The 20837-nt window shown below is 38.9% G+C and overlaps 2 protein-coding genes across 4 annotated transcripts; both read right to left on the bottom strand.

Moving 5' to 3' along the window:
- Window positions 1-1028: 1028 nt before the first annotated feature.
- Window positions 1029-5703, bottom strand: card9 (caspase recruitment domain family, member 9). 2 transcript variants are annotated; one of them, XM_053653925.1, is made up of 12 exons: window positions 5409-5703; window positions 5180-5317; window positions 4736-5061; window positions 4452-4631; window positions 4176-4319; window positions 3943-4068; window positions 3626-3820; window positions 2738-2773; window positions 2347-2395; window positions 1927-2027; window positions 1689-1762; window positions 1029-1516 (listed from the first exon to the last, which is right to left on the bottom strand). In XM_053653925.1, exons 1-12 carry the CDS (start codon window positions 5620-5622, stop codon window positions 1405-1407), a joined length of 1695 nt encoding a protein of 564 aa, XP_053509900.1. In that variant the 5' UTR covers window positions 5623-5703; the 3' UTR covers window positions 1029-1404. The 2 variants fall into 2 exon arrangements, 1 of the variants encoding a protein (XP_053509900.1); XR_008388965.1 differs by lacking the exon at window positions 1927-2027 and having other exon boundaries at window positions 1381-1516.
- A 259-nt stretch (window positions 5704-5962) lies between these two features.
- snapc4 (small nuclear RNA activating complex, polypeptide 4) lies at window positions 5963-19918 on the bottom strand. 2 transcript variants are annotated; one of them, XM_053653917.1, is made up of 25 exons: window positions 19758-19918; window positions 18418-18555; window positions 18287-18327; window positions 18100-18202; window positions 15427-15455; window positions 15180-15317; window positions 14943-15059; window positions 14738-14816; window positions 14572-14653; window positions 14360-14461; window positions 14044-14116; window positions 13579-13743; window positions 13236-13386; window positions 12979-13085; window positions 12236-12330; window positions 12014-12108; window positions 11749-11837; window positions 10254-10694; window positions 9981-10070; window positions 9442-9670; window positions 9274-9344; window positions 9115-9180; window positions 8754-8784; window positions 6334-8657; window positions 5963-6232 (listed from the first exon to the last, which is right to left on the bottom strand). In XM_053653917.1, exons 2-25 carry the CDS (start codon window positions 18539-18541, stop codon window positions 6143-6145), a joined length of 4932 nt encoding a protein of 1643 aa, XP_053509892.1. In that variant the 5' UTR covers window positions 18542-18555; window positions 19758-19918; the 3' UTR covers window positions 5963-6142. The 2 variants fall into 2 exon arrangements, with proteins under 2 accessions (XP_053509892.1, XP_053509893.1); XM_053653918.1 differs by lacking the exon at window positions 19758-19918 and adding an exon at window positions 18639-19022.
- Window positions 19919-20837: the final 919 nt, after the last annotated feature.

Here is a 20837-nt window from a genome sequence, read left to right as displayed (position 1 = left end):
TAGTACATCATAATTAGCACAAATAGATTGTTTGTATCACGGTGATTTTACGATTGTGGTGCCATTTAGCCTTTGTAACTCTTACAAAAGTAACTTTATATTTTTCAACATTAGTTCTAAGAAAAGGCCTCTTCTTTTTTCCCCCCAAACTTTCTTTCAAGCTTTCTTTGCTGAATGGCAAATACACAAAATGTGGTTAACTAGCATGAGGACATTACAGTCTTTCTAAAATATTGGTTTACTTTCAGTGACCTTGTCAATCAATATTACAATATCATTGAAAATCAAGAAAAAGAATGTTCCCATGACCTTCAGAAAATTTGGATACTGGTGAACATGTGGAACATTCCAAATATTTCATTGGGGTGAATGTGCTCAGGTAACAGGGTCAAGTGAACGTTCAATGCTGTGGGACACAAAAATGTGGAATACCAATCATGGAATCACCCATCAAGTATAAAGGTCCCATAAACATTATATTGAATGAAGTCTGTACATCAATCAATTTGTAGATGTATATTTAAAAAAAAAAAAAAAAAGAAGAAGCATAAAATCTAATTCATTTACCACAAACATTAGATATTAGAGAAGTAACCAACCCTCTTCCGTGAGATCTACCTTCCTGCAGGTTTCATCTTCAACCAAAAAAACACACGCCTATTTTAGTTGATCAAGAATTTCTTAATGCAATGATTAGATGGTCAGCTGGGCACGATTATGATTGGAACTAAAGTATTCAGGAATGTAGTGATCTCCAGGCACAAGGTTGGTGACCACTGCATTCCAGATTTGCATGGGGTGGGTAGAGAGTGCAGTACCTATATGTTTCTCTGGACTCACCCCTGCCACAAAAAAAAGTCAATTAGTCAAGAGCTGGCAGTATTTGACGTCATAGTATTTGCAGGCAGTTGGGTCTTGAAACATAACAGAAAAGAGAGAAGGCTGTGGAATGGTGTTTGTTGGATTTGAATGGTCTCCAATCCCAGGTTCTGGTGAAAATTGAGCGACGTGGAGGCACACAACTTAAGAGAAGAGAGGTTTATTGGATCTTCAGACAATCGTCAAAACAGAGACCAGTGCAGTTTCTTCTAGTTGTGACTGACCAAGCTTATGTACTGGCTTACGCAGCTAATATCTAATACATGTAAACTCAATAAGCTTAGTGTAACAACATTTCTATTAAATTCAACACATAGGTCTGTATGTATTTAAATGCTTAAAATTTTAAGGAAATTCCAAAACACCATGTTTCAATTGACCATATTGCACTGTTTTAAGATTCAATGTCATCAATAATTCCAAGGTTATAATTGGTTTGATAGGGGTTGATGGTCTCCAGTCTTCTCTGTAGGTTGCTGTGGGTCATTTGGCAGTGCAAAATGTCGTCTCCTGGTCAGGCTTATATCAAATCCCGTCTGTGTCTGTGTTATCACTCACACTGGAGTTGTCCAAAACGCACTGTGTGCACTCTTTAGCACAGTCTTTAACAGTAGTTTTTGTTCTCAAGGCACGTTTCCTGTCATGAGAAGAAACTGTTAAAAATGGCTCCGGATGGTGGGGATAGTGAACTTACCTTGAACCTTATTCAAATAAGTGAGATTATTTCAAAAACCACTGCAAAATCACAGCAGCACATGTGTCAGTCTCGCTGGAGACACAGTGACGTCACGGAAAATGTGTATACCAACCTCCTGTAATAAAAATTGCATCTCGGCCTGGGTGGGTAGCTGGATGACAGTTCCTCCTCAGTGAACATCCTCTCCTGTAAATTAAGCCATATTAAAATATAGGCAAAACAGTCTTGCTTATTTCCCCTTTTAATATAATTAATGTAATTATTGTAGTTTTAATGTAGCTTTTAATGTAATTATTCTAGTTTTTGTAATTAAAATTCAGAACTTTGAATAGATTTGGGTCTTGTATTACTCGTAAACTGTCTTCCTTGGCATCTGAAGTACATGGGTCTGTAATACTTATGCAGACATTGTACTCCCCTGAGGTTGGGCTTTGGGAACCATCACTTATACCTGAGGTCAAAAATGAAAAGTAAATGCCAACCAACATGAAACGAACCAACCAAGAAAAAAAATTATAGGAACTAGGTTTTGTGGTAAGTCTGGTCTGACTAGTTCTGCCTTTGATACAACTAGAAGCAAAAATGTTTCAAAACGTTTCAAATTCTGTGTTTGTTAAATTGATAGACATCCTTCAAACAGAATTTATGGAAAAAAAAGCAGAGCAGTACAAATGAAGACCAGCTACAGACATAAACCAATAAGAAAGAACATATATTAAATACAGGAAAGAAATATAAAATATATTGCAGAAAATAGAAGTAGAAAGCACCTTTCTCATCTCTCTCCTTGAAATCCTCCTCACTTGTTTGGCTTTTTAGCTAAAGAGAAAAAAGCAGAGTCATTTCTCAAACAAAAGCAAAAAAAATGGGGAAACAAGCTGCTGGAACTGGGGTGTGATTCGTTGTTGGGTTTTTTTTAAATGAAGAACCACTCTTCTGTCTACCTTAGTGAGCTCTCTGAACTGACATTTACATTTAATGATGTTACAATAAGCTTTAAAAAAAATCATTCACACAATCATTTCTCATGCAAAAGCAAAAACAGGAACAAGCTGCTGTGACTGTGATACGATCCATATTTTCAAAACCATTCATTCTGCCTTATTCAGCTCTCTGAATCACTGTTGAATGATATTATGAAGAGAAGAAAGTCACACTAACCTCCACTGTGCTCCAAAAAGAGTTTCCTTCTGTACTCTGGGAGAGAGAGAGAAGGGGGGAGGGGGGGGGGCAATTAGATGATATTATAATATTATACTATATTATATTAGTACTGAGTGACTATACAAAATGTCTGATCGCTATGAATAAATGATCCAACTTTGTCATAAGTCAGAGACATACACTTAAATCACATCGTGATACACAGAATCAAAGCCAAAATCCAGAAGTGGTACCCAAATTATTTAGTCAAGGAATAGTGCAATTACACATTTAAATAAATCCTCTAGTGGTTGTAGTAGTAGTAATAATAATAATAATAATAATAATAATAATAATAATTTCAGCTTCAAATTCTTCACTCAAGTTAAAATAAACATTTACTAATAGTATGTAAGCACTTGTAGAAGAAAACGTCTGCTTGAAATCACACAATGATTTTAGTTACTGATGGTAAATTAGTTTCCTTTTCATCAAGAAACAAACAGGAAAATATTAGCTAGGGCTAAATAGCAACAGCTTCATTGCTAATCTCTCAAATGTTAGCTAGCATGATAATTACGTACATAATCACAAGCTTGATAAATACAAAGTATACAGTATATAGCAGCACACTGATTAAAGAATTTTAAATCGACTCTGAGCTTTACTGATGTGGAAAAAGTCCCATTATGACTTTACAAATATGTGATTAGAGAAATGAGATTTTTCTTTATGAAATGCAGCAAAATAAAAGTCCAATCAAAGTTTTTATTTTACCTAATACAAGTACAGGTACTTAAAAATTAGACTCAGGAATTGTACTTGTAACTGTTATTTCCCACTTCTGAGCAAACCATGTTATGTCATATGGCAAAAGAGTGATTGCGTTCTGCATAAAAGGCTTACCCCTAGTGTTTTGTGGAAGTGGTTCTGTTTCCGGAGTTTTGCTTGAAGAGCAAGAATTTCTCCTTGAGCGCGGAAGAGCTGGACCTGGAGCTCATCGTAACGTTCTCCCATCTCTCGGAGCTGCTTGCGGTAACGGTCCTTGTCCTGAAGGTTTTTACAGTTCTCCTGATGGTACTCTTCTCGTGAAGAAATTGCCTTATTAATAAGAAAAAAAAGGAGGCCTTTACAGCATAATATAAACATGTACATGGTTCATGTTCGACGTGATACGAGTGCAATGCAAACACAAAGCAGGGTTACAAATGTCATTTTATCACCTTGTCTCGTTCTTTAATGACTTCATCCAGCTGCTTTAAAATGTCCTCCATTCGAATGCAGTACATTTTTGAGTCTTTCTTTAAAATCTCACACTTCAGTTCCAGTTCATCCTTCCTTTCCAGGTACTGCAGACATGACATTTGCATAATAAGCAAGCAAACAGTTCGCTGTTGACTATGTTCATATAGAGAGCTACGCTCATGAAAAAAAATTGTAAACCTTTTACACAAACCTTATCTCGTAGCTCCTCAGCGTCGTGTAGCTCCCTGCGTAATTCATAAAGCTCATTGACCAGTTCTTCATGTGCCTGGCTTTGATGCTTGAAATCTTCCAGTGACTCAATGTTTGGCTTCTCATTATCTGTTGGGATTTGGACCTGATGGAAAAATCATTGGCCTAGGTAGTCAGTTCGACTTAACAAGATCTACTGTATGAGTGCAGCCTTTTCTTTTTCTCTCTCTCTCTCTTTTTTTTTTTTTTTTTTTTAAAAAAAAAAAAGCTATTTTACCTGGGAAGAGCTCTGAAGCTCCTGCACTTGAGCTCGGAGAAGATCATTCTCTTTCTGAAGCTCCAACACCATTTCTTGGCTAGGCCTCTGCTCCATAGCATTTTTCAGGGTAATAGTACGTTTACGTTGAAGCTTTGAATCGCTCTCGGCATTCATTAAGCTGTGCTTCAGCCTTTCGATCTGATTGAGAATAGAAAAACTCTCACTACTTGATTAAAAACTTCACACACATACTGTAGATGCAACGTATGACCTACTGGTCATACATTCTTAAATGGCCTAACCTCCAGCTGTAGGTCCCGATTACACATGAGAGCAGAATTCTTCTCCTCACTCAGTCGGTTCATGTCTCTCATCAATTTGTAATTCTCATCCTTCAAGTGCCGTGCCTTTTCCCACATCTGGTCCCGTTCTTCACGCATGCGCTGTACACGCTCTTGCTGTTTGTGGAGCTCACATTCCCGTGTCTGCAGCCGGCGTATGGTGTCAGCGTGCTCGGCTATACGTGCAGACGCCGCCAGTCTTGCTTTGCGCTCATCCTGAAGCACTTTCTGAAGCCGAGTCACCTCATTCATGAGAAACTGAGTTAATCCTGACTCACCTGCGGTATCTTAATTGTGAGAACCAAATGGGCACATATTACTAATTATACAAATAAATAATTATGATTATTATTGCTGGCATTGATTTATCTACCATTATCCCATTTTAGCTCATAGCAAACCTACCCACAAGGATTGAGAAGACCCTCGACGGCTCTTTGCCTGTTATTTTCTGATACAGCTGAGGGTAGTCCAGTTCCAAACTCTCAAGGAATGCCACATAGCCCTTATGACCTGTCCTTTGTAAGATATCTAGGAGTACACCTAGAGAACACACAATTAGCCTCTTTAAAAAAAAAAAAAGACGACAAGAAAAACAACAATGTCAACATGTAGTGGTGTGAAGGTTACCTACCTACTTTTCGCTGTCTAATGACCAGACTTGGATCATTGTAAATCTGTTCCTCATCCTCACTATTAAGCACCCTACATTGTCTTAAGTATGGTATTATTCGTGAAGGCTCAATAGTCTTGAGGAGAAGCATTCTGTGGTCCTCCAGCCGCATCCAACACTCTTCATCATCCTCAAACTCGACAGCGCTTGGTCCATCAGCCATTGCTTGTGTCATAGTCTGTGACTGTTTCTAGCTTTGTTTCATAACTGAAACTGGTAACAGCACTAACTTCGTTAGAGTATATCAGAAACAAAAAGGAAACGTCAGTCGAGCTGAATCATTCGTAGTTCCTTTTTTCAAGTCATTTGAAGTTCCTCACATTTCCCTCTATTTCCCAATTCAGTTGTGCTAATGTGCTTAACTCGTGACACGCAGTGGATATGAACACATACTCAAAATCTTTATCTAGTCTCTATTCTTTATTTGAACTTCTAATCACCGTTAACATCAGTGTGGTTCAATCAGTAAAAGTGATTCTGACAGCTAAAATAAAAGGCAACACAAGGAGAAGATTCATTTTAAAACATTTTATTCGAAAATAGTTTCTGAGAAATAATTTGTCATGTAACATCCATGCACCATGAACAAAATCTTACATTATATACTTTCAACATGAACTGCTTTTGAACAGTCATTAATGTCATATTAAATATTTTTTTATAACAACAATAAAATTAGGCAAATAATTAACATGCTAAGCATTTTTATGACTGTCCGTTTGATTTCTTGGCTTACTCCCAGGAAACTGTGTTGCTGTTAATTCACTTTCCTTCAGAAGAGACCCCTAAAAAATGAAATTAATTATATTAAAATGACAATATAATGACAAAAATGGGCAAAAATTGCAAGACTTTAGTAACCATTTCATGACCATATAAAACTCACCAATGGTTCGAGCTGATCTTCATCTCCAAACTGTTTTGGCTTGACTTTGCCCATACTGTCTTCCGGATCCAGGGCATCTGTCAACTCTATGCATGGATTTATAGTGGCCAAAAGGGCAGGTAAGGTAAAGCATGACAAGAAGCGAGCCTTCAGAAGCAAATACGCTTGGTTGGTTTTAAACCTCTCAGACACCATTTTACGGACAGCAGCTATCTTAGCTTCTTCCTCAGTGTTGTCTTTATGTTCTTCAGGCAGGAGCTGCACTGCTGACTTCAACAAACAATCTCTTCCTTTGAGCAAAGTGGTCAGTGTATTGATACTGGTAACAAATGGGGGAAGATAAGGCAATTTGTCTTTCAGACCAGGCAGTGTAATTCCATCATTCCCCTTTAACCAGTTTTTCACTTGATCTGGTTGCTCGAAGAACATCAAGCTAGGGTCAAAAGTAATTTTTTTGGGTCTGGGATTAGATGTGGTAGCTGATCTCTGAACAGTTCGCCGTTTGGCTTGGGGGGCCTTCTGCGCCACAACAGTTTGAGGCAATTTTTGACAACTAGTGGTCATAGAACTGATGTGTGTGTTAACACACAACAGATTTGTTGGAAGGCCACCTACATTGACCGTAACAGGACTGTTCACAAAACCGAACTGTGGAGTTGCGTGTGATGTTTCATTCAAAGCAGAAGAGGGTGCAGAGGTGGAGATTATAGAATAGGCTGGAGATATAATACAGCCCTCTGTAGACGTTGGATGGCTCTTATTAATATTAGGTGCTGCAGAGTTAGGTGGAACCCTAGATACATTTGCAGTAGCAGTTGGAGGGGAATTTGTATTTAGACAGGGTTCTGCGACATTGAGTGCCAAAGAACCCTCATTAGAAGATGTTGGTAGGTTGTTATTTACATTAGGTGCTGTAGAGTTAGTTGGAACCATAGTAACATTTGCTGTAGCAGTTGGTGGAGCATTTGTAATTAGGCAGGGTCCTGTGGGGTTGATGAGTGCCAAAGAGCCATTTTGGTTTACTATGATTGGGTGCTGAAATAGCACCTGAGAAACAGGATGTGGCATTCTTTGGCTTTGAGATCCTGGAATAGTACCAGGACCAGAAATGTTCAACGGATGGACAGAAGGGATAGAAGGTGTACTTGTGACAGCAGACACTGAAGAGACATTGGGAACATTGTTAGTTGCATCTGAAATACACGATGGTGTACGGTTTTTATTAGTTCCCATGGGGGAGGATGAAACAGGAACCGGAGATGACATGGGATTCATCTGAGTTACAGGTTTCTTTTGATTCCATGGTGTTTTAGACGGGGGAACTTGGGCTGTGGATCCTGTAATGGATGTTGGCACATTTGTCTCAGGTAGAACTTGAGGAGAAGAATGACGTGAAGAATCAATGTTGTTGTCTGAGACAGAGGAAGCTCTAGGGTTTTGACCAAGATTTGATCCAGCAGTCAGAGATATATTATTATTTCCAGGTAAATCAGGTTTTGGATTGATTGGCTTCACGGCATTGTTGAGTGCAACACAACTATTCTGGTTAACTATGACAGGTGGATGAAATAGCATCTGAACTTTGGTTGGCATCACCTGGTTGTGATTACCAGGGATGTCAGGAGATTGTACCTGAATTCCAGCAACAGGCATTAAACCAGCAGGGGTGAGAATCCAGGCTGTAGTATTTGGTGGTACAGCCACTGTCTGGGTTATGTTGTTTTCTGTTGTTGCTGTGTTTTGTTGCTTTTTAGCTGCCTGTTTCTTTAGCTTCCTGTTTCTTGCCTGTTTCTGGGCGCTTGCATTGTCCATCAAGGCTTGAGCTTTCATTGTGGGTTTGTGCTTGCGTTTTGCAGCGTGCACTCCCTCTAAAGTCTCTGTAGGTGGTCCAGTTGTGGACACTGAGGTTGTGGGACAGGATGCTGGCTCTGTCACCCTCTCAGATTCTTTTGGTACTGCCAAATGTTGTACTGGCTGAGGACTTTTCGATGCTTCTTGTGTACCCAACTGCAGAAGAGGTAAAATTCCCTGTACCACATTATGTGAAGTGGCTACTTTGTTATCTGTATTTGACTGGGCAACAACAAAAGTCTGGGGAAGTACCATAGTAGCATTTATCTCCTGACTAGCAGACTGCATGACCTGTTTTGTTTTACTTTGCTGCTGAGGCCTGTGAGCAATTTTGGCTGGCTGTGGAAGTAGCTGGGGTTCTAAAAACTCAGCGGACTGCAGGGGCCTAGAAAGTTTCTTCTGCGCTGTTCTTTCGGCAAGTATGTCTGATACGGTCTTAACATGATAGTAGGAACCTGGAGTAGGCTTCTTGGCTGAAAGATATTAAAACATAACAATAGATCTTGGTTTTTCAGCTCTTATCCACAGCACATAAACGTGAAAAGAAACACAAATGACACCTCAAATACCTGGATAGGGTTTCAATTCAGAAACTGGTGTCTAAGGAGAAGAGGAAATAATAATAAAAGAAAAAGTCATTTTAGACATTTTCTGGGTATTACAGGCTACAGATCTGAATAGCACATAACAGAGAGCAAGTGAGACAGAGAACAAGAAGGCATTAAAAAAATTAAAGAAGTTGTACTATACTAATGTTGACAGCAAGAAATGCAACCTCCGCTGATTATTTGAAGCAAACCTACATAATATCAAAAGGTCCAAGGTTTTCTGAATATACTACATAGTATATTAACTGACGATATCTCATCTGGATATATTAGCATGACTATAGTAGCTATAATTGATATACTACATGGAGGTACACTTTACCGAGGACGCTTTGTCTTTGCGGGCCTCGATGACTTTCTTGCAACCATCAGCATCAACTTTAAGAGCCTGTTTCGAAACGACAAACTTTTTAGAGTGCAGCCAGCCTTCAACACTCATTCTAATAACAGAATTTCAGAAAGAAAAAAACACTTCACTCACCTGCAGAAAAAGCAAAAACACAGGTGATTTTAGAAGAGGGATATCTGCTGCTCTTTTTCGAACAACGTCAGCTGTATTGAGACAAGGATAACTTCACTGCTGAAGAAAGAAACCAATTCCCACAACACAGATAGACACTGATATTTTATCATTATATCTCAAAATTACCTTCACAAGCACGCCTTTGATTGAAAGATAAAGGCATCATCACATTGCCGATCCATGGAGTAATGGCTAACATGAGATCATAGCTCAGTTTGGTGGTGGGAACACGTTTGTGGACAGGTTTACATTTTCTCCGATCGCTTTCCGTTTCACTCTTATCCTCCTCTTCATCATTTTTGGCATCGTTCTGATTTGTACTTGAAGACAAGCTGGTTTTAGTCTTTCGTGCTTTCTGGGGGGGGAGGATGGAGATATTTGTTATTGCGATATTTGCATTGCTCTGTTGAATTATCCGGGTTTGAGTCAGGGAAGAGGTGGGAATCAAACCCACAACCCCAGAGGTGCGGGGCAAATGTGCTAACCACTAATTAAAACATTGTAATCCTTGACAAAGTGTGTTATAAGAGGAATAAAACACTTAAGACTGTGCTGTTATTAGAAAATAATCCACTTTGGCATCATAGCACCTCATCGTGGATTATTTTTCCTAGAACAGCACAAAACCATCATGTGTGTTTTGCTTCCGTATAAAGGTACCTTACCACTTTCAAGACATATGCTCTCCTGCAATTCAGGAAGCGTTTAACATCACATTCGGACACCATGATCATGGCATGCTCATTGCTTGAATTCTGGAAGTAAAAATACAGTAAAAAGAAACTAGGTTGAAAAGACCTGAGAGCTTTTTTCTTCGACTTGTTATTAAGTGCTTGAAATGAATATCTAAACACTTCAATATGATTTCGAGAACTTATCTCCGATAATAATAAGAGCAAAAAACGATGCATTTCTGACCTAAAAAGTCTCAAACTTACCGATTCTTGTAAAGCGGGTGGTTCCATACCAACATAAGTCTTTACAGGATTCCCCAGATTGTCCAGCACGGTGTTCCGTACACAGCCTCTGGCACTCTCTTCAGCCTCAGTGGGCACCCTTACCAGTATGGTCTTCAGGTTCCCTGGAGAATACACCAGCTTGTTCCCACGTGCAGGAATCCACTCCTTCATGTCTGTCTGGACGTACTCTAGTCTACAATCCTCAGCTGAAGAGACATTTTCTACTTCATTTTCTACTTTGTTTTCGCCGTCGCTGTCCATGTACGGCACTCGCTCCTTTTCATCTTCGGAGGTGTCGCTTTCAGATTTAAAATCATATTCTTCTTTTAATTTTCGGCGCTTTACCTGCCTCACTCGCCTCCTCTTCAACTGTGGCTCAAGTTTTACTGATCTGGTTCTTTCTCTCTTTACACTTTCTTTCTGTATGGAATAAAATACAGTGTGATGTTTTTAAAGTACAGGATATTGTAGTACCTAGAACATAAGTAAGAAATGAAATGACAGGGTGCGATGTTTTAGGGGAAAAGAATCAATTATAAATAGTGTTATGCATCTTGATATGAAGTGGCATTACGGGTACCATCCCGATTTTCGAAGAACAGCACATCCCCCATTTTTTTCTTATACCATAGCAGTTTTCCAATGATTACAATTTTTTATTAAATTAATGAACAGCACTATGTTCTAAGTCAGTGGTTTTTAAAGTGGGGGCCGCGTCCCCCTTGGGGGCCACCAGGGGGTGCCCGGGGGGGCCTCAACAATTTGGTGTGAAAAATAAATACATGATTTTCTCTTTCTCACTCTCAGACACACACACACACACACACACACACACACAATTCCTAATGTAATGTAATGTAAAGATGTAATTATTAATTAAAAAAAAGGGGGATATATTCAGAAGTCAGTATTTTTAATGTGTTTTAAAGACATCTTGCAAAAGGGGGGCCTCGGTCAAATGTTAATGCCATTTGGGGGGCCTTGCCCTGGAAAAGTTTGGGAACCACTGTTCTAAGTTACATTTAATGCTGTGGAATGTTAAAACAACTACAAACAGTCTTGTGCTCATTACACTCTCTTTTTTCCTCATTCTTGATGCTAATAAAATGAAAAAAAAAAAAAAAAAAGCTTGTCATGTTACAGAGAAAGTCATCGGTCCTGAAGAAGTGTTACAAAGTGCTGACACTGAATGTTAATGGTAAATAAATATGTCCTTATTGAAAGCTTCACCATATCAATGATTAAATGTTTTTCACATATAACATTTTTTTAAAAACCCATTTATTGTCAGCCTTACAGTGTGTGAAGCATCTGTCATACTGTTACTATAGAAACGGATATAACAACATTAGAATAAGTGCATGAATTAGATCCAGTGCTATTTTCAGAGCTGCTTTTCAACACCTTCTGACCAATCAGATTTGAGAATTCCGAACTTCTGTGGTATAAAACCTAATACTAGACAAATACTTACATGAGCCATGTGCATCATATATCTCCACTTGTTCAAACACTGGCTGTCAAGCCGATTTGGAATTTCAGAGGCGATCTTAGCCCATTTACCTGATGTAATTGTTCAATTATGGTGAACAACAACAACAACAACAAAAAAAGACAACAGCAGGAATATTATTTAGTCTGCAAGTTTGTACAGAAACAATAGTATGGTTTAGTTCTAGCTACTGATAGAAAGGTTCTATGACAGAAAAAAGAAACTCAGTTTTAAGGTAATCACTCACCAACACCATATTTCTCTACCAGTTTTTTCAGCAGTTCCACTTCTTCATCACTCCATGCACCTTTCTTTACATCAGTTCGGAGGCAATCCAGATATCTGAGGATATTGAGTGAAGAATTCTTTTTGAACAGTACAATTAAGAATCAAACCAATCTCCTATACAGTACATTCACTTTCATTTAATTGCACCTGCTAGAGGAAATCTAAGGAGGTATTTGCAGACCTGTCTCGGCAGTAATTGTCTGTCCTTCCAGGTACTTCCTGTCTAATTTTCCACCACTCCTTGCAGCCATACTTTTTCACAGCGTTCAGCAGTAACTGCAATAACAACAACAACAACAACTGGAATTACCTTGCGCTCATTGCAATGTGCAATTCACAAAAAAAAACAACATATCAAATATCACTGCAAAAGACAGTGCAAAATCATCTTGTGCAATTTCGCCAATTCGAGTAGTTTTCCGCAAAAAAGAAGAAGAAGAAAAAAAAAAGCACGAACAACCCGCAGCAAAGTCAAGCATTTTTAGCCACAACAATCGCCAAAAAAAAAAAAAACCCTCCACGTAATCCTGTATGGATTGAGTAGTATCAGTGAGTGTGGTCATTAAAAATAAGTGCAAGGTGCGACGAAATGCATGCACAGCGTAAAGAGAAACTCTTACATGGGAGAGCACTTCAGTTCAGCGAGCACTGAGTACCGAGGGTTACACTCCTCAAATAACAACACCTTGTTCTCGTTTTTAATGACCACACCCACTAACACAATTCTACATGTTCAAGTCAGCTGCCTTTGCTCTATTAAGGATGCTGTTTAAAACACCTTAAACATAAAACTCACTCTTCACTGTTCAAGTTCAAGGGGTGTAGTTATTATAATGGTGCTTAAAACTGACCATCCACTCCTAATCTGGGTTTGAAAGTTTTCACTTGTTTAAAGACAGCCGAAAACCAAACTACTGTCCATACCTGGTCCTCCTCTTTTGTCCAAGGTCCCTTCTTTATCGAGGGGTCCAGAACACATGTCCAGCGGTAGTTCAGCTGGGAACTATCCCGACCTTCTATAAAGTACGATACTGAGGAGAAATGAAAAATGCACAAATAAAAAGCATGATGGTGTTACATCAATACAACACAAAAGAATTTAAAAACCCGCCCATTAATAGAAGAAGCGCCTATCAGGAGGCACTGTTTCTGCTGCTTTATAATAAGTAGTGTTCAAGTACTTTGAGTATATGGTATGAAGTTGCCAATCCTCATCTTGTCCACAAGCTCTCTGAAGACCTGGTCTTCCTCTTCAGTCCACTCTCTCTTCCTGAACTGTTTCGAGATGTAGCGCTGATATACCTGGAAACACATGAAAGCTGTCCTGCCGGTCTGAAGAGAAAAAGAGCGAGAAGATAAATCAGGATATGACTGTAAACGCTATTTCTTTTTTTTATCTATGATATTTTCTTCTACCTGCATTTCGATAGCCACCTAGGAAAAGTGTTATGAAAGTCCAAGTTGTCTAATCCTGAATGCATTACTGACCACACGCACCAGAACAGCTTCTTTCGTTACACTTACCCCAAGAGATTCTGCAATTTGTTCCCAGTGGCGATACATGTGCTCTTGCGCAACCTCTGCAAGCTTCGCAATCTCATCCTGATTCCACGTCGATTTGTTAATGGAGGGATGCAAGTAATTCTGCCAGAATCTCATCAGATCATCAGGTTGCCGAATGCCCTCAAACTGCATCATAATCATATGCATATTTTACTAACGCGAGACGTTCAAAAGTGACATTTCAGTTTAAAGCAGCATTGGACGCAGCAGCTAGTGTCCCAGAAACACATAAATAAGACGATTTCTTTAACTACACCTGCTCTGATTTTCTTTGGTGTTACTACACTTGGATGTTTTTAATACTGTGATTAAAAAAAAAGAAAATCAGCAAACCGCCATCATTTATATTTCAGTCAGGAGCACTAGTCTGTGAGATGGATGTGACTTCATCAATGATCAATACATTACAAGAAGCACAAGACGTACATCGATATTTGATATTTTGTCCCAATCATGGTCATCATGGCGATCCCCATACAGCTGATCATCTTTCATGGACCTGCAAAACAATAAGTCCATAAGAATGAACATTTTCTGTCACGAGAAAATGAAGTTAATTCAAGAATAAATACTTGAGTGAGATCACTATTCAGATTCCTAACAAAAAGAAGAAAACTCATTTTGTGGTTCCAATCAGATACGCAAAGCAATGACGCCATCTACAGCTGAGATGTACTCCGGTCTTACTTTTCAATTAAAAAACAAAACAAAAACAGACATGGATATAACTCATTAAAGGAACCTTATTTCGGTGATGTCCTTCTCTAAAAGAGCAATTTGTTTTTGTAGTTCTTCTTTTTCAGCACCTTCTGCTTTACACATCTTTGTAGTTAAGTACTCCATCCTATAGACACATGAAAACAAGCCATAAGCATCGAGGCCAATGTGTTCCACAGTTCAAAACAATACAGAGGGAAATGTCTAGCGCTTTAGATACTTTATTTTTAAGCGTACTTTGACAGTTTGGGCTGCAACATGCGTTTCATAGCGTCTGCGGCTACGGAGTTCATCAGCAACGTTTTTTGCCATGGCTCCCCTGAAAGACAACCAAAATTTTGCGTTCATTTTATCTATACGTAGCAAAACAAAGAAATTCGGCTCGACGAAACCTGGAACATACATCTTCTAATTTTCATTTCATCACAGGGTTTGGTCCCATGACTCAACCTCTCTTTGGTTTCTTCATTGGCTGGAGGGCCCTGTACAGGAAAATGACAAACATAAAGGCTTAAACGCTTCCAACACATCAGTATTATGGAAGGATGCAACCTTTCAAATGACTTTTTAACATCATTTTAAATCAGTTATTCACTTGCAGATCTTACCAAACCAGTCAGCTTGTCTTTGAAATATGGTTTCATAAAGCTGCCAAGGTAGAGTTTGAGATGAGGGAGGCCAGGATTGATATATGCAGGACCAGAGACCTGCTCTTCAAGCTCTTTCTGTGAAACAACAACAACAAAAAACAGAAACGCTTACACTTTTATCTAATATCTATCAGTGTATTAAACCCGTTCATTCTTTAAAAGCACACATTATGTATGTATGTGAAAGTAATTAACCTGCTGTTCACGATTTTCGTTAAGAAGCCTCTCCAAGTCAGCTAGTTTTTCTTTCAGCACCTCCTGATAAACCAAATTCATCTGAAGGCACGTTTCTATATCTTGAGGAAGATCCAAATCTTCACTGTCCTCACCGCTCTAATTTTTTTTTTTTTTTAGAAAACAAAACCAAATCAATATTTATTTATTTTTTTATGATATAATGAACGAACACGGATTAAATATATACAGCTGTACAAATACTCACAGAATCTGATAGACTGCCATTTTCACTGTCTGAACAAATACACACACACAAAGTTAAAGCCATTCTTTGTTAAGGGAGAGTATAAATATTTAAATGATTCTCATACTGATGTGATACCAAAAGTGTAGTTCAGAACTATTAGCAGTAATAAAAACGGAATTTTCCTAGTTTTGGTCTAATAAATAATTGAGAAATAGAGTTCATTGTAAAAAATTTAAACAGTTATAAATGATTAAAGTCTATTAACAAAAAGGTTTCAGAATGTAATTTCGTCTCCACATGGCCCACATACAGTACAGTGGTGATTGAAAGTTTGTGAATCCTTTAGAATTTTCTATATTTCCGCTTAAAAATGAGCAAAAACATCAGTAGAAGTCCCAAAAGCAGACAAAGAGAACCCAATTAAACAAATGAGATAAAAAAAATTATACTTCTTTTATTATTATTATTATTTAGTGAGGAAAATAATCCAATATTACAAATTTGTGAGTGGCAAAAGTATGTGAACGCCTAGGATTAGTAGTTTAATTTGAAGATGAAGTTAGAGTCAGGTGATTTTAATCAATGGGATGACAATCAGGTCTGAGTGAGTGTTTTGTTTAAAGAACATCGATCTAACAAAGTCTGATCTTCACAACACATGTTTGTGGAAGTGTATCATGGCACAAACAAAGGAGATTTCTGAGGACCTCAGAAAAAGAGTTGTTGATGCTCATCAGGCTGTAAAATGTTTACAAAACCATCTCTAAAGTGTTTCAAAAGAGCTTGGACTCCACCAATCCACAGTCAGACAGAATGTGTAAAATGGAGGAAATTCAAGACCACCGTTACCCTCCCCAGGAATGGTCGACCAACAAAGAGCAAGATCACGATGTGTAATAGTTTGCGAGATCAAAAAGGAGCCGGGGTAACTAAGAAACTAAAGGCCTCTCTCACATTGGCTAATGTTAATGTTCATGAGTCCACCATCAGGAGAACACTGAACAACAATGGTGTGCATGGCAGGGTTGAAAGGAGAAAGCCACTACTCTTACAAAAAGAACATTGCTAGCCGTCTACAGTTTGCTAAAGATCCTGTGTATATAAGCCAGAAGGCTACTGGAACAAAAGTTTTGGGGATGGATGAGACCAAAATAGAGCTTTTGGATTTAAATGAGAAGTGTTATGTTTGGAGAAAGGAAAATGCTGCATTTCAGCATAACCCTAACCCTTATCCCATCTGTGAAACATGGCGGTGGTAGTATCATGGTTTCGGCTTGTTTCGCTGCATCTGGGCCAAGATGATTCGTCATCATTGATGGAACAATGAATTCTGAATGATACCAGCGAATTCAAAAGGAAAATTTCAGGACATCTGTCTGTGATCTGAATCTCAAGAGAAAGTGGGTCATGCAGCAAGACAACGACCCTAAACACACAATTTGTTCTACTAAAGAACGTTAAAGAAGAATAAAGTTAATGTTTTGGAATGGCCAAGTCAATGTCCTGACCTTAATCCAATAGAAATGTTGTGGAAGGACCCAAAGCAAGCAGTTCATGTGAGGAAACCCACCAACATCCCAGAGTTGAAGCTGTTCTGTACTGAGGAACGGGCTAAAATTCCTCCAAGCTGATGTGCAGGACTGATCAACACTTACTGGAAACGTTTAGTTGCAGTTATTGCTGCACAAGGGGGTCACACCAGATACTCAAAGCAAAGGTTCACATACTTTTGCCACTCACAGATATATAACATTGGATCATTTTCCTCAATAAATAAATGACCATGTATAATATTTGTTTAATTGGGTTCTCTTTATCTACTTTAAGGACTTCTGTGAAAATCTGATGATGTTTTAAGTCATATTTATGCAGAAATATAGAAAATTCTAAAGGATTCACAAACATTCAAGCACCAAACTTTAATTTTACAGGGACACCTGTATAATGGCTCGTTCATGAAATTATCCAATCCAATCGTAAAATAAAGCAAATACAGGTCAAGAGCTTCAGGTAATGTTCACATCGAACATCAAAATGGTGAAATGGGGGGGGGGGGGGGGGATCACTAATATCAGTGACTTTGACTGTGACATTTTTCACACACGCACACACACACACACACCAGTTTCTAGAGTTTATACAAAATGGTGCGAAAAACAAAAGAAATCCAGTGAGTGGAAATTCTGGCAATGGAAACACCTTGTTTCTTGACGAGATACGTCAGAGGAGAATGGGCAGAATGGTTTTGAGCTAATAGGAAGCCTATATGGACTCAAAAAAAAAAAAACACTCCTTACAACTGTGGTGTGAATAAAAGCATTTCAGAACATGGCGAACCTTGAGGCAGATAGCCTTGAGGGAGAAGACAGATCTGGTTCCACTCCTGTCAGCCAAGAACTGTAATCTGAGGTTACAGGGAGCACAAACTGGACAGTTTGGGAAAGATATGGAAAATATTACCTGTTCTTTTTCTAATATTGAACAATTAGGATATGAAGATGTGAACATTAACTGAATGTCTTGACCTGTGACTGTATGAATTTACACCTTGCGCTGCTGCCACATGATTGGCCGATTAATCAAGTAGCTGGTAAGTGTATATGTAAACTAAATAGCATCACGTACAGCTCGTGTTTTTATTTTTTTATTTATTCCTCATGGTTGTGATGTCACAACTATGCACACGTTTACCTGTCAGGGCATCAACCAGAGCAGCGTCTGGACCGAGCTTTCGCTCTAACTCTTCTATCTCCCTCTGTACTTGCTGTCGCTCTGCTTCCAGGTCCTCGTGTGCCTGCAAGAAACATACACAGATGTGCGTGTGAACCGCTGCAACACTCTTCATTAACAGGGAAATCGTGGACATAACGGTACGTACAACATCCTCCCCTGCGTGTCCGCTGTCATCAGACTCCTCAGCTGCCAGAGGGGAGAAAGGACATGTAAGTGTGTGTTTGCGTGTGATACAGTACACAGTGTGTCATCTTAGTGCGATCACGTTTGACTCACCACTGTCACTGCCTGAAGATAGCAGGTCTGCAATGTTACCGTCATTGCCCAGAGTGTTCTCCAGAGCCAAAATCTCATGCTGTAATTTGTTCCTCTGAGCCAATAGGTCTTCTGAAAATGCCATTTAGCCTCCTTTACCTACATATGCAAAAATCACATATTGAAATAAACTCACTGTCTGGCACACAAAGGGTGTGTACCAATTACATCAAGCCAGTTACCTCGAAGTAAAAACTTTGGTTTCAGCTTGGGTTATACAGCCGTTTACGCAAACATCAGTATCTCGGCTCAGGACGGTTCTAGCTCTTTGGAACGAAAGCTGATCTCGAGCGCATTACAAGGTACACGTACATATATAAACATTTTGCACATTCATGTTCCTTAGACTTAGAAGGTCTTCATTTCTTTAGTCTCAAACCTGAAATGTTCTGCACGCACATTACCTATACTTACCCAGGTACCCCCTAAAAATAATTAAGACTGAGACCCTAAATGTAGGACTGTGAGCAATCTTGAGCATTACATTTGGACTTAAATTCTAAGTCTAAGGAACATCCATCCATCCATCCATCTTCTATACCGCTTATCCTTTTCAGGGTCACGGGGAAACCTGGAGCCTATCCCAGGAGGCATGGGGCACAAGGCGGGGTACAATCCATCCCAGAGTCTAAGGAACATGAATGTGCAAAATGTTTATAAATGTAAATGTACATTGTAATGTGCTCTAGGGATTTTTTGTTTTATTCCAAGGAGCTAGGACCATCCTGAGATGAGATACTGAGGTTTCCATAAACAGCTGTATAACCAAAATGTGTTGTGTGCCATGACACAGAGATGGTCATCCTAGTTAAACAAAGTTTAAAACAAAAAAAACAGCTGGTGATATTTTGCAATGCCAACATATTAAATAAAAATAAAAAAAGAGAAGAGTCCAGTAAGCTGCACTGGAACACTTGAGATGGAATGACCCTTATGGTAACCCTAGTAGTTGTCAGTTTAGTCACTGATGCACTGCTCACAGCTAAATCACCTCTGACTCTTCTCGACACAGTATTATACACACCGGAAACGCTGTTTACAAATTACACTCCACACAGGATTAAAAACTTCACAGTTTAATGTAAACATGAGTGGAGAGCGCACCTCTAACTCCATATTCTCTCTGCGTGTAGAAACCAGCTAGTTAGCATATTACCCAGCGTGCAATTCGCGGGACTCGGAACAAAGTTATCAATGTGGTAAAGAAATATAAGCAAAAATGCTTGTTTTTATATTGCGTCAATGTCATCCGCTCTAGAATTTCAACCATATTTTAATGACAGGAGAACTGACATACTGACCTGTTTATAAGTTCGCACATGTAACGTCAACGAAACGTTGAGACAACAGCCATGATATAAGCAGAAAAAAAAACCCCACAAAAAATTCGGGTGAACCGTTTTCAAAATAAAAGTATCTTCGAAGGACCTTGATCTATTCTTATGCTCTAGCTATTATTTGAAGCTGAAGAAGGGAAAGTAAATAATAATAATAATAATAAAATACATTTAAAAAATCATGTTTAAGCGTGGACGTGTTGTTATAGGAAAATAATCAATGATGCAAAACATAGTTACTGTTACATCTCAGATGTAGATTATATTCCTATAACAGCATGTGCATTCACCATCCTTATGGACTATTTAGAGATGCCAGTCAGCCTACAACGTATGTCTTTGGACTGGGGAAGGAAACCAGAGTACCCGGAGGAAACCCCCAAAGCACGGGGAGAACGTGTACGCAGGGCAGGAGCGGAATTTGAACCCCAACAGTGGAGGTGCAAGGCAAACATGCTAACTGCTAAGCCACTTATTTCAGGGGTTCCCAAACTTTTCCAGGGCAAGGCCCACCCAAACGGTATTAACATTTAACCGAAGCCCCCCTTTTGCAAGATGTCTTTAAAACACATTAAAAACACAGACTTCAGAAGATATCCCCCTTTTTTAATTTATTAATAATTACATCTTACATCTTTACATTACATTAGGAATTGATTATGTGTGTGTGTGTGTGTGTGTGTGTGTGTGGGTGGGTGGTTGTCTGAGAGTGAGAATTTATTTTTCACACCAAATTGTTGAGGCCCCCCGGGCGCCCCCTGGTGGCCCCCACTTTGAAAACCACTGACTTATTTAACATTTTTATTCATGAACACATTGTTGTTGTTTTTTTTTTTTTTATCCATATAGAGTTACATTTAATGTTGTGAAACGTTCAAGAAACAAGTTAATGTTATCATTTAGAATAGGTATACGCAATCATTCCCTCACCAGTATCTCTTTCTCCTTCTCTCTCCTTTAAGCACACACACACACACACAGAGAGAGCGAGAGAGAGAGAGAGAGAGAGAGAGAGAGAGATTTCAAAGCAGAAGTTTAATTTAG

Source organism: Ictalurus furcatus, chromosome 22, assembly GCF_023375685.1.
Source record: "Ictalurus furcatus strain D&B chromosome 22, Billie_1.0, whole genome shotgun sequence".
Lineage (NCBI taxonomy): Eukaryota > Metazoa > Chordata > Actinopteri > Siluriformes > Ictaluridae > Ictalurus > Ictalurus furcatus.
This window is presented reverse-complemented; position numbering and strand designations above follow the sequence as displayed.

Bases quoted from the DNA above. Each gene is read 5' to 3' on its own strand.
- card9 (XM_053653925.1), bottom strand. From the start codon at position 5,622: ATGACACAAGCAATGGCTGATGGACCAAGCGCTGTCGAGTTTGAGGAT. The intron at 4,069-4,175 runs GTTTGTGTAAAA...TCATGTCTGCAG, and splicing joins CTGAGGAGCTACGAGATAAG to TACCTGGAAAGGAAGGATGA. The intron at 2,028-2,346 runs GTGCTTTCTACT...TTTTGACCTCAG, and splicing joins CAAGGAGAGAGATGAGAAAG to GTATAAGTGATGGTTCCCAA.
- snapc4 (XM_053653917.1), bottom strand. From the start codon at position 18,541: ATGGCATTTTCAGAAGACCTATTGGCTCAGAGGAACAAATTACAGCAT. The intron at 10,071-10,253 runs GTAAGTTTGAGA...TTTTACTTCCAG, and splicing joins CACCCGCTTTACAAGAATCG to AATTCAAGCAATGAGCATGC. The intron at 9,345-9,441 runs GTAATTTTGAGA...GTCTCAATACAG, and splicing joins TCAAAGGCGTGCTTGTGAAG to CTGACGTTGTTCGAAAAAGA.